The sequence below is a fragment of the Diachasma alloeum genome, unplaced genomic scaffold (assembly GCF_001412515.2).
Source record: "Diachasma alloeum isolate Michigan unplaced genomic scaffold, Dall2.0 Dall_scaffold_00300, whole genome shotgun sequence".
NCBI classification, from domain to species: domain Eukaryota; kingdom Metazoa; phylum Arthropoda; class Insecta; order Hymenoptera; family Braconidae; genus Diachasma; species Diachasma alloeum.
In genome coordinates this window covers 1,409,687-1,423,116 of record NW_021680439.1, presented here as the reverse complement: position 1 = coordinate 1,423,116, position 13,430 = coordinate 1,409,687, and the positions used below count along the sequence as shown (strand labels likewise).

General features: G+C 36.3%; 1 protein-coding gene across 1 annotated transcript in view; it reads left to right on the top strand.

Annotated features, from left to right (window-relative positions):
• The first annotated feature begins 10,942 nt into the window (after positions 1-10,942).
• LOC107039491 (carcinine transporter) overlaps positions 10,943-13,430 on the top strand; it is a 15,172-nt gene continuing 12,684 nt past the window's right edge. The window contains exon 1 of the mRNA XM_015259124.2: positions 10,943-11,125. Coding sequence (XP_015114610.1) covers positions 11,030-11,125 — 96 coding nt within the window. The 5' untranslated portion in view covers positions 10,943-11,029. The remainder of the gene's footprint in view (positions 11,126-13,430) is intronic.

Here is a 13,430-nt window from a genome sequence, read left to right as displayed (position 1 = left end):
AAAATATCACCCTCGCCTTCGGCTCGGAAGGCAATCTTGCACGTGGGGGACGGTGATCTGTTTTCCAAGGCTCGGGCATGTAATGTACTATTTCATCACTGCGTCCCGCTAACCTGCACCTATCGGCCTATTCTGCAGCCGATAGGTGGCGATTAGCAGCCATGGACTTGATAAAGAGGAACGGCTGACTTCATGTCGCGCTTTAGCGCTCCCAGGAGTGCTAACTGCGGTTAGCCCTCCTAGACTCGTTAAATATCCAACCTCAAACCAGCTATTTCACACTGCCCCTGTTCCTCATTCCTCTGTCTTGTTCTTTATGCTTTCCATACATTCACCATCGAAAATTTTCTGTTATCCAATTTTCATTAGAATCATCCTCTTAAACAGAGAATTTCCGATTCACTCATTATTATCACTTTTCACGTTTGTTCTGGTTTTTCATTCAGTTAGGAGAAGCGAAGGGGAGGTGGGCTCCATAAAAAATTTGAGAAATTTGTATCCAAGAATGAAGAAATGAAAAATCTATGGGCTTTTTTCTATTAAATATTCTTTTAGGAATACGAGATGGTAAAATTGCATGATCTCCGATAGAATTAGCACAACAAATCAATAGCATTTTCACAAAACTCCAATAGAGTTTTTCAAGGGTTCCAATACGAATTCAATAGAATTTTTCTATGGAAATACTAGTTTTTTGTAGTATTTTTCTTATACCTAACAAAGAGTACAAATTACTTCAATTTTTATTTTATTTTTCTTTTGTGAATTTTTTTTTTCAGTGGGGGGCCCCCCCCCCCCCCCCAACCCCCTACCGGGGGCTTCGCCCCCTGGACCCCCTTCTCCGCTCCACGCCACCCCCTCCTTTGCGGGACTTCTTGATAAAAAAATAGATTATGTCATTCGGACGATGGTCTCGGTTTGTGAGTCGTGTGAATTTGCAGCACTCGGCATCGGTAAGCCTCGTGCAGCAAACTTCACACTTCCCACAAACCTCGACCTATCGTCCTTATGACATAATCTACTATTTTCGCACAGTATGATGAAAAATACTGTCCGATACACGGCCGTGGAGAACTTTTCTACCTCATATCATTACAGAACTCGTCTTCGGCCCGTCCGGTAAACTCATATTCCCTAGAAAATTTCCTCACATCCTAGTGGCGAAATGTCCTATTTTCAGCCTAATGACGAAATATACTTTTGTGTTACTAGTGCGTAAAATTCCACCTTTTCTCGCGCACGTGTACCACATCCTATTTTTTGTGATACCTGTTGATTATTGGGAACGGGAGTGGGGGTAAAGTCGTTGTTTTTGTATACGAATGCGGAAAATCCCACTCCTACGCGTGCGGCAGGTATCGCAAAAATGAAAATTTCATCCCTCGTGCGTAAAGTGAAATTTTTAACACACTCCTCACATTGTAATTCCACTGTTGTGTGGAAATTCCACTTTCCAGACATTGTGATGGAAAAGAGGGTCCGACACGCGTGGAAAAAGTGTTCTTTGACACTTGGGAGGGTGCACCTCCACTGAGAAAAAAAATTATTTTGTCCAAATATTCATTTACTTGAGAGAAGCATTTATTTTTTCAAAAGTGTATTTCTCCAATCGAATCACTCCAAGGCAAGCCTGATTAGGTTTTAATTATGACAATCATATTGTTCTAGAGGATGATTATGTTGCACATGACCTTAGATGAACTCCTCCAATGATTATTCATTTTTCCTAAATTTCTTATTTTCTACAGGGAAGAATTTCGATCAATTTTTTAACGTTTATAATCATTGAGGGAGTTTATTCAAAGTCATAACTAACATGAGCAATGTAATTGTTCTAATTGAAACTCAATGATAATTGCCCGGAAATGATTCGGCCGGAGAAATACGATATTGAAAAAGTAAATAGTTCTCAAGTAAATGGATTTTTGGCAAAGATATTTTTTTTTCTCAGTGTCCCACGAGACAAAAAACACGCACTCGTATTGAAATACACTATTTCCAAATTACCATCGTGTAAAAAGGCATGTGCATGATTTCATGTTTAGAAAGACTTTCCGATCCAACTTTTTTCGGATCATTAACAATACTGTCATTATCAAGATAATTCTACAGTTATTGAATCTTTTAAGCCGACTAGTTTCTGAGATGAAAAATAAATAGTCTCCATATCGTTTTGTTCATCCATCTCTAGACAATGATATTTTTACAATTATTCAGTTTAAAAAATTACATGTGTGGAGGGAAATTCAGTCTGAAAACCGGTGTGTTCAATCGTGAAACAACTGCCGGATTTTTGAAAAAGAAAAAATCAATAAAATACGAAAGTACCTTGAATAAATGGGCTAGTGATAATAAGTTTAAGTGTAAATCACGAGAAAGAAGAATGAAGATAATTAATGTGTGATAGAGCGACAGTGAAAGACTGCAGGTCTGCGTTTTAGCCAGTTCTCTACAGACTTCGGCATCTACGCAAGAACGATTTTTTAAAAAGATTCTTTTCGCGTTTAAAATCGAAAACTTAATTTTGTACTCTATCGATATGACAACGCGAAAGGAATCGTCTCATGGAGAAAAAAAAAAGAAAAGAAAAACGAAGTGATTCGTGAGATAAAACACGGGACAATTGAAAATTGTCGGTGTGAATTTCATTATATTTTTTGTGGGGAAATTTTTAGAAAACAAAAAAAAATTATTAATGAAAAAATCACATGAGACAAGGATGAAGGATTGATTGATGATGTTATCAGTCTGTACTTGCGTATTTGCGTTTACATGCGAAATACGAATGCCTGCGTACGAATTTATGGAGAGATGTACCTGTTCTTGCAAGTTTGAAAAATGAGTGGTAAGGTAATTTTTGATCAATGATGATTAATGAAAGGTGAATAAATAGGAGTGCTGCCATTAAACTACAATAGCATTTTAACATTTCAGATAATGAAAAATTATGGATGCCACATTTTTTAATCCTTTCAGTGGTGAAATCCCAGAGGAAATGATGAGAGGAGACGAGACGCAAAATCACATGTCGATTATTTCGCAAATATCCCCAAGAGGGATCAGGTTCAGACAAAAATATCCTCATTCTGTATATGAAATTTACTCCAAAGAAGACTTTTTGTGATATCTGCCTCAAAAGTGCACTTTTCGAATCGCTTTAGAGTGCGTAATGCGGTTGTTTTCCGCATGGCGTGCATAAAGTTCCCTTTACGCACTCGAATTTTACTTTACGCACGCTTTTGAACTTTACGTACTCGCGCACAAAAACAACCACATTACCCACACTACCGTTTCGAACAGTGAACTCGGCAAGTATCACAAAAAATAGGATGTGTTACACGTGCGTGCGAAAAAGTGGAACGTTACGCACTAGTAATACAATATACTATTTCATCACTTGTGCGTAAAGTGAAGTTTTACGCAAGCCGTGCGCAAAATCCCACTTTCCACACATTGTGATGTAAAAGATGTTTAAACACTCGTGGGAAAAGTGGTCTTTGAACCTTGGGAGGGTAGCACTCGCCTGCAGCGAGCGCTGCACACCTTACACGGGTCAAAAAGCACTTTTACGCGCTCGTATTGAAATATACAAATTTAATAGTTTCTCTTACAGCTTATTTAGTTAGATAATCACTTCATCAACGATTTTTTCAGAGTGATGAAATCATTGTTTATAAATTATTGTTATCTGTGAGGGGATATCAAAAGTCCTTACCTGCAGAAAATTTCAGGATCCAAAAAGATAACTTTCAACATTTTTCTTTGCAACCACTGGTTTTAAAGTTATTTGTGAAATAATCAACATAAAAATTGTGAAACTATCTTTTTTCACAATTTTTATATAAAAAAAAAGGATGTCAAATTCGATGAGGAATTTTTGAAAAGTCACACATGATGCATTTATTCCCTTAAAAAATGAAAAAGTCAGTGGGGTAGAGTTGAGTAAAACTGCACTTTTAATTTTTTTGAATGTTAATGATTTTTTCATCACTTGTGTGTAAAGTAAAATTTTGCACACGCTCCGCGTGCACAAAATCTCACTTTTCAGACATTCTGATGAAAAATAGAGTTCGACACTCACGGGAAAAGTGTTCTTTGACCCTAGGGAAAGTAGCACACCTCCCATAGTTTAAAAAACACTTTTACGGATTCGTATCGAAATATACTAATTGAATTTTCGATGAAATCGGATAATTTTTTTGCCCATGGAAATTACAATTCTTCCCCTTTCTGACCAAATTGACGTAGATTGAGCTGAATTGATAAATTTCTCTCAGAACTCAGTAGCGAAGCGGTAAAACGATTCATATCGGCTCAGCTCTTAGCTAAGTTTTCGAGGAATATCTCCGAATTTAAGCCCGAGTCGAATATCTGGACCTTATTCTCCCCTATTACCTCCTCGAGTCGTATATCTGGACCTCATTCCCCCCTATTACCTCCTTGAGATATTTTTTCCTCCTTTCTTCATCCTATACATCCTGAATAACTGCTTATATGATCCTGCCTCATCCTAAAGGCGTAAAAACCCTTCTCAAGTGATACTTTTTTCCCCCTTCTTCTCCTGTCGAATGAAGAGGAATCATAACTCCCCTGAATTAACCCTGATAGCCAGGATGATTGAGTAGCTCACTATTTTGTTCATTTCTGTTTGCGGTGAAAATTATTGAAATTCCCACCCTTATTTTTGACTGTCGTTTCTGACCGTTATTTTTGACCCTTATATATGACCCTTGAGTATGACCTTAATTTTCACCCGTACTTCTCATGTTGATAATTAAAAATAAAAAAAATACCTCGAAAGGGTTTGTAGGTTCTTTCCAGGAGGGATGGAGTGGAAAACATTTTAGGGGGTGCAGGCGATAAATAGGTTTAACACACCTCCTGTTTTCCTCCTGAACCCTCGGAATTTGGAAGTAACTCGCACGTTCAGGCGGAAACCAAGGGGTCTTTCTGAATGTAAATACACCCTAACTTCATCCTGGTCCTCCTACTCATGATAGGTGTTCAAGGGGGAATTCAGGTCCTAATATTCGACTCGGGAGGGGAACCGCGAAATTTTCATAATGACGTTTTTTGTAGAGCGAATTGATAGCTACAAAAAAAAATCATAAAAATTTCCCTATCTGCCTTAGATTCTGAGATATTCATTGAAAACTGAGCAAAATTGTCAAAATCAACTTGCACCGTTTTACCGCTTCGCAACTGAATTCTGAACATTCAAAAAAAAGTCGAAAATGCCGATTTTGCCTCACCCCCTCGCCCCTCTTTCACGCCTTTTCCATAAACCATATGCAGGAATGGCCCCAAATTTTTTCGTTGTCAGAAATCCGAGAAGGCATTTACCAGAATTGTTTGCTGGCTAACATTTGCCCGGAAATTCTTCTCCTGCACCAATGTCTCTATAAATTGCTGTGTAACCAGTGGCACGGTCGGTGTCACCTGTCCTCAATCCTCCTCTAAGTACCCTTAACCCAATTGAATTACCCCCAACGCACGGACATCAACGATATCGCCATCATTTCATCCACTTCTCACCTTTTTTCCTTTCTTCTCCGACGAAGTTTGCACATCGCTTCCCATCGTTATCCCGATTCCTCGAATATCGAAATCCTCCAAAGTGAATATTCTTCCGTCCTCTTCCCTCTCCCTTTGCTTCGCTGTCCTTGAGTATTCTTTTGTGAATCATCGAAGAGTCAAAGAAGAAAAACAGCTATGCAATACTCACGTGACGCAACCCCTTGTATGGTCTCTTGATCTCCCTAGTCTCGTTGGGAGTTTAAAAAAGAAGCGATTGAATTTTAAGTCGAACAAGTATGTACGGGTCGGACGATAACCCTCCTCCGAATCCCGATACCACTAAGCAGGAAGACGTGAGTGTCGTGTCTTGAGTCGTTTCATATATCATTCGTCATGGGAAGATCATAGTGAAGATGTATTCAGTGAAGTGAAGGATAGAAAATTAATTCGGGAGTTACATGTGAATTTTTTTAATGTCCCGGGATCGAGTGGGGTTTGAGGAATATATTGGAAGAGATTTTTTTGGCATCAAGTTTTCAACTACGAACGTCTCTTCATGATTATCACCAACATTCTTCATCATCGAATTGATACCATAAATTAGATTAACTTTTTATTTTCGGAAATACTTGAGAATTGATTGCGAATCAAGTTCGGAAATTCCATGTTTGGAAGAGTGGGGCAACAACAAATGTTTTCATCACTTCACGGAGAGAATATAAAATTTAAAAAAATTACAATGTGAACGTAGTAATCAAATACCATACCGAAACAACTTTAAAATTTGATTTATCTTCCCGGAGAGAAATGTTGAGTAAAAATTACGGAACTCATAATTTGCTCACCGATTACGGAATCGACTCAGAAAATTTAAGTGACGGTATCGTAATTTTTCACAGGAGATTCAGATGAAAATTACGGAACACTCTGGAAAAATTCCGTGACAGTTCCGTAACATTTCCTACAACCACATTTCGCTCTCAAATTACGTCAAAGATACGTAATTTTTATTGAATATTTCTCTCCGTGTTAACCGAATTTTTACTCGTCTCAAATTGAACTTTAATTTTATTCTACCACTTTCTATTAGATCGACTTGCAATTTTTACTATGTTCAACAGTAAATTTTGAGTGTGACCATACTGGTCCGCGATTATTATCTTCACATAGTAAACAATAATGTTTCTATTTTGTCTGTGATGTGCGTTACTTGAAATTTTACGCAAGCTCCGCGTGCGCAAAATCCCACGTTCCACACATTGTGAAGAAAAATAGGGTAAGAAAAGTGTTCTGCGAACCCTGAGAGGGTAAGCATTCACTTTCGGCGAACGCTTCACGTATGAAAAAATCGTATAGAACTTTATGTCATTAGGCCTGATAAACCGCGATTCTAACCTCGCTTCGCTTCGCTCGGTTAGATCGCGGTTTTCGGGCCCAATGACATAAAATAGCGTATATCCCACGGCGATAAAAGCATTATCTGGCGAATGTGATCATAATCCTCGCCTTCGGCTCGGATTATAAAGCCACATTTACCAGATAATACTTTTATCGCGTCGGGTCTATGGCCGAGTGGGTAAGGTGTCCGCCTACAAAGCCAGAGGTTCTGGGTTCGAAACTCGGCACTGGCTAATTATTTTTGGATTATTTGATTTAGTCAAATAATATAAGGACACCATCAAGTATACGTTGTAACAATGAGAGAAACCCAATGTGTTAAGCATGTTCGAATCATGTAAGAATACAGGATCCACAGTTCCACGTGTTTCGAGAACCTAACTGACTACAGTTGATTCTCACCTTCGAAATACTGTCGATACCATCGTAACCTATATAGGCTACAGAGGAAATAGTCGTGAGTTCGAACGACAATAAAGAGTCGCGAACCCGTCGCTAATGACCTAGCTGTCGATGCCACGTTAAGCCCCAACAAACAAACAAACAAACTTTTATCGCCTAATGACATAAGATACTATTTCTATACGGTCGGATATTTCTATACTAATTATTTCTAAACAAATTTTTACATAAATTTTTGTTTTCATATATGAAAGATGTCTAAACGCTCCAAAGAAAAACGTAGAGAAATGTCGCAACTCCCTACGAAATGTTTGATCCTATAGAAATCGTGTAGAAATAATTTGTATAATAAATATCCGTATAAATCCGAATATCATATACGAAAATCCTACACAAATTCTATACGCAATCCGTATACAAAATTTCTATACGATTTTTTCATACGTGAATTCACATCTCTCACGGGTCAAAAACCACTTTTACGCACTCATATCGAAATATACTAATGTAGTGTATACTAATGTAATTACTTCAATTCTTGATATTTTTGTTTGTAAATACAGATATTAGAATTTTTAGTCGATGAAAAACGTTCCACTTTGCTTCATCGTCCCCTGGATTATTTTGAAATTATCTCAAAAACGAGTTGAAGAATTTTGAGGGTCATTGAGAAATTCATCAAATGTGATCTTTTTGGTGTCTCGAGATTGAGTGGATTTTCAAGAATATATTAAAAGAGCTTTTTTGTGATACTTGCTTGAAAAGTGCACTTTTCGAAACGGTTTATTGTGCATAAAGGTGAGTGCCCATGAGATAGAATCCCCACGGAGACGCATCCGAATAACCAATAAGATCGCAAGATTTTCCCGCTAATTTTATTTTCTCGACTGTGATTGGTGTACGCGGCTGCGTCTCCATGTGGATTCTGTTCCATGGGCGGGTACCCTTAAGAGGTAACAGAATGCCGCTAATTTTCCAAATTTTTCTACAAATTTTCGACTGAAAGTTATCGATATTTTTACAAATCAAAGCACATTAATCTTCAAGAAGCGATGACGAAGATTAATGTACTTTGGGTTTAAAAAATATTAATAACTTTCAATAGGAAATTTGTTTGAAAATTTCGAGGAAACGGTGGCCTTCTGTTATCCCTTGGCAATGGAACTTACCATCGAAGTAAAAGCTGGATTCGAAGTTTATTCGTCGTCAGACGACTATCCAGTAAAATCCAAAATCCAATTTCTACTCCGGTGGTAAGTTCACAGAGAGAAATTTTTTAGAAAAATTTTAGTGCTAGCACGGGAAAAGAGGCGCAAAGTGACGGCCAGAAAAAAAATTCCAGCGCCGGCACTAAAAATTTTATTGGAGAAAAACGTGAATTTTTCCCCGTATTTCTGTGAAAATTTCACAGAAATCCCCAGAAATTTTACCAGAAATACCAAGAAATTTTACCTTAACAGCACTAGAATTTTTCACAGCCGGTAGATTGTCATTTTTTCCAGTACTCGTACTAGAATTTTTCTAGAAAATTTCTCTCCATGTTCCATTGCCTCTTAAGCAGTTGTTCTGTCGCACGGGGTACGTAACGCTCCCGAGCGTGCGTAAAGTGAATTCTCATGCAGAAGGGTTAAGGAGAGTTTACAATAAATGCGCCTCACTCGTTTGCGTCACGTTGCTAAGGTAATTCATATATCTATATTTATTGCAACGCGATGCAGACGGAGGCCGTAGATCGATTGTAGACTCTGTCTTATGCCACAATGAATACAACGCAAGGTACAGCACTAAAGTTCGTGAACAGCGTGAACTTGCACTCTGTGTTTTCTGTTTACGAACTTTAGTGCTCGTAACGTTTGCAATTGTCACGAATAATCGAAACATAGTTGAGCAAGAAACGGAGGCTGTACGTCGATTGTAGACCCTGCCTTATTTGTGAGAATTACAAGCGTTGCGTACGCCTGGCGTTGCATTCATTGCATTCATTTTTTCATTCAATTTTTATTCAACATAAAAATTGTGGGTTTCTTAACTTGCGGCTTAAGAATTCACTCTGTCGTAGCACCAGTTGACGTGAATCGGATTTTTCTCTCTTATTCTTCAATAAATCACTGTTCATTAGTGTCTACAACTTTCCTTATGAACTAAAATAATAAGTCCACTCGTATTTGACTCTTAATAGACTCTCGGGGCTGTCAAAATGATTAAAATATGCTAGCTCACGATGTCTGAACGAGCATAGAGACAGGGACGAGCATAGGTGTATTTACCTTAAGAGAAGACTACTATGAGTTTTTATTTATTTTTTTAATCGTTATTTTACATCGTTTCGACCCGGTTAGAGTATACTGCGATGATGATCAAGACTTTGAATGGTTAGATCGCACCATTCTACTCGGCCGGGATTTTAACTCGGAACATTTCGCATGTGAGGCAACGAACTTACCCACTTTTTTTTTGTTTAACCAAGTTTTTTTATTCAATATAATAGTCAATATTTACATTATGTACAAACCTTAAAAACTAGTATAGAAAAAAGAGTTCTACGATCAGTATTTTTTTACTAATTGTGTAAACTTTGGTCTGGCGAGACTCTCGAGTTTATAATTATTTTGAAATTAATCGTAAGGTAAATGCAGAATCTTCCTCTTTGAGATTTATGCGTTGTTTTTTTCACTTGATATTTTTTAAATTTAAGTGCTTAAAAGCAACGAACTTACCCACTGCGCCAAGTCACCGGGGCTGGAGACTACTATGAGTTTTAAAAGTCGTGGGTTATTGGAGTGAGTCTTTTCATACGTTGAAGATCGATTATATAGATATGAAAACGAATAATTAGTGCAAAAAAAATGTTTTTATTGTTCGTTTGCCCGAAAATGCTTAAAATGTTAAGAACAGTCCAGGGCCTCCAATTTTTGAGCTACAAAAGATTTTTTTTTCCAAATTTTCGGAAAAATGTGTGGAACAACAATGACGAGCCAGTTTTGTGGAATTCGACTCCTACACAGCTGATTTCGGTTTTTTCATATAACAAAATTCACTATTCGTGTAAAAAAATACAAAAAAAGCAAATTAAGCCATGTAAGAGGCGAATTAAAAAAAACTAGCTCGTAATTGTTATTCCACATATTTTTCCGAAAATTAAAAAAAAAAACCTTCGTAGTTAAAAAATTAAAGGCCCTGACTGATTTGGAATTTTAAGCGTTTTCGGGCAAACAAACAACAACAACAAATTTTTTGCACTAATTATTCGTTTTCAGATCTATATAATTGAACTTCAACGTATGAAAAGTCTCACTCCAATAACCCAAGACTTTTAAAACTCATAGTAGTCTCCCCTTAAGAACTTTCTTACGGTTCATGAAATTTTCTGCAAGAAAAATTGCTCGATGAACTCATCTCAACCCATTCGGTCCCTAGAAAACAGACGAATAATCTTCATATGAAATTTTCGATTTTCTCCTTCGTCTCTTTCACTGCAAGAGATCATTTGTGTGATTTTAATATAATTGAAAAATAATTGTAGCATTCAAGAGGTGTTCGATGGGTTCAGTTGAGAGAATTTATTACTGAGGTTGTCTTCTAGGATGCATTTGACCTCGACGACTTGCTTCCCATTGTTGGGGAATTCGGGACGTACCAGAAGAAACTACTGTGGCTCGTGTGCCTGCCTGCATGCCTCCCCTGTGGCTTTTGTGCATTCAATCAGCTATTCATGGCGTCAACACCCCCACACTGGTGTCGTGTACCTGGACTCGAGAGCCTCGACTCCACCAGGAGACGAAGACTCGCGATTCCAACTACGAATCAGGTCTCTAGTGTGAATGAAAATCCTAAAATTGTACACGCGTGAAAAAATTTAGTGGAAAACCTGATGCATTTGCTAGTAAATTCTATTCATTCATGCCATTATTATTATTATTATTATTATTATTATTATTATTATTATTATTTGAGCATTTTATCGATGCCCTGGGGTAAGAATGCACCCCCCAAGGGCAAATAGAAGATTATTACATGATATAAACCAAAAAAAGCTATAAGGCATATAAAAAAAAGTAGTATAATATTGTTTAAATTTACGTAAAAAGCACTCGTAATTTTTCTGTGCTATTTCCTAATGGATATTAGACGGAAATAAGTTAACAGATGTTCATTATTCCATATACTTTATTGTCGAAGGTTCTTTCGTAACACTTCTTCGATATAAATTATCTACACTGAGAGAAAAAACTAGTTTTGACAAATAAGATTTCCTTGATACAAGAAAATATTCGTTAGTCAATGTAAAAAATCGTGAAATCTCCTGATAAATAATTTCGTTCTCAAGACTAGAAATGATGTCCTTCCGATAAATTCATGCAGTTTGCGTTATATCTAGAATTTTTTGTTCATCAGGACTATGATTACATAAAATCTTGTACAAAGATAACAACACGTGAGATCAATTTTCTACACATTTGAATTGATAATGAAATAAGAGTGACTCAGTTGGAGATGATAAGTGATCAGATTGGAAAAGTGTGAATTCTCGCAATCCATTCAATTCTAGATATAACGTAAACTATATGAACTGATGGGAAGACTTACGCTAAGGCTAACACTTGAAAATTTTCTCGGGGCAAAAGAATCTCATCCTATTGAACGACTCCTTTCTCTCAGTGTGAGCACAAAATGATTTACCAGGAGATTTCACGATTATAGAAATTGACAAGAGAATCTTTTGTTGTATCAAGGAAATGATCTTTGTCGAAAGTAATTTTTTCTCTCAGTGTAGGGACAAACCCTTGCAACTTTCAAATTTCACCGCCATCTCCCCTTAAGAAAAAGAGTCATCGTGAAATTTCTAAATCCATTGCCTTCTTTCATGAAATGGTCATTGAAAAATGGCGTGAAAAGGATGTGAAAATATGAGTAAAATTAGCAACAGAATTACAATACAATAACATTTCAATAGAATTCATTAGCGAAAGTGTTCGGTTCTCCTACCAAATTTTTTTATGTGTAATTCAGTAGTGATGTTCAGTAGTGATGTAACGGTTCAAGTCAAACTAGAAACGCTGAATGAAACATCAATTCTGTATTCATTCGATAAGAACCAACGTCGATCTCACACGATTTTCTCAGCTATAAAAAAGATCTTTCCGTATTTTCGATCAAGTTTGTTTTTTTTATAGGAAATTTTCTCAGCTATCAAAAATATCTTTCTAATCTTTGTCATAGAGTCCATGATCTCCTGGAAAATTCCATGATTAGTAAACAAAACAAGAACTGAAACTAGTTTCGACTTTTTTGTTTTTATTATTTATGGAAATTACTCGACGGATTGTTCCCAGGATTGTTCAATCATTCATCAATTATGCATTCTTCTTTTAATCGAATTATTTCAAAATACGTTCACTTGTGAGAAAATTTAATAGAACAAATGAATAGAATAAAAAATTTTCCATAAAAAAAATCGCAGAAATGCTGCGAAATTTTTCAATAGAAATCCAATAGATTAGTCCCATAAATAGTCTCATAGGAATCCAACAGAATTTCCTAGGGGATGCGATAGCTTCTTCTGTGATTTTTTTCATACCTACCATAATATGAGTCTCGTTAACTTAAATGGTTCCTAATTGAATTAAATTAAGTTTTTTGTATTATTCTAAAAAAATGTTTTTAGCAGGAATCTCAAAAGAATTGACGAACGAAAAAAATTAATAGAATAACCTATCGAATTCGTTAGAAAATTCTATTGAATTTCTATTGAACTGTTCTATTAGTTTTTGGCCGATTCTATTAAAATGTTCAATAGAAAATATTCAGTAGAAAAAGTCAATAGAATTCAATTTTTCTGTATAACTTATTCTATTGAGATATTTTCTATAGAATTTCCTCGGCTCAAGTTTTTTCGTTTGATTTTCTTGATGAGAAGAAAAGAAAAATAGATTGAAAAAAACTTAGAAAATTTGAGTCGAGCAAATTCTATAGAAAATATATGAGAAGAATAAGTTATATAGAAAAATCGAATTCTGTTGACTTTTTCTATTGAATGTTTTCTATTGAACATGTCAATAGAATCAGCCAAAAACTAATAGAAAGTTTAATAGAAATTCAATAGAATTTTCTAA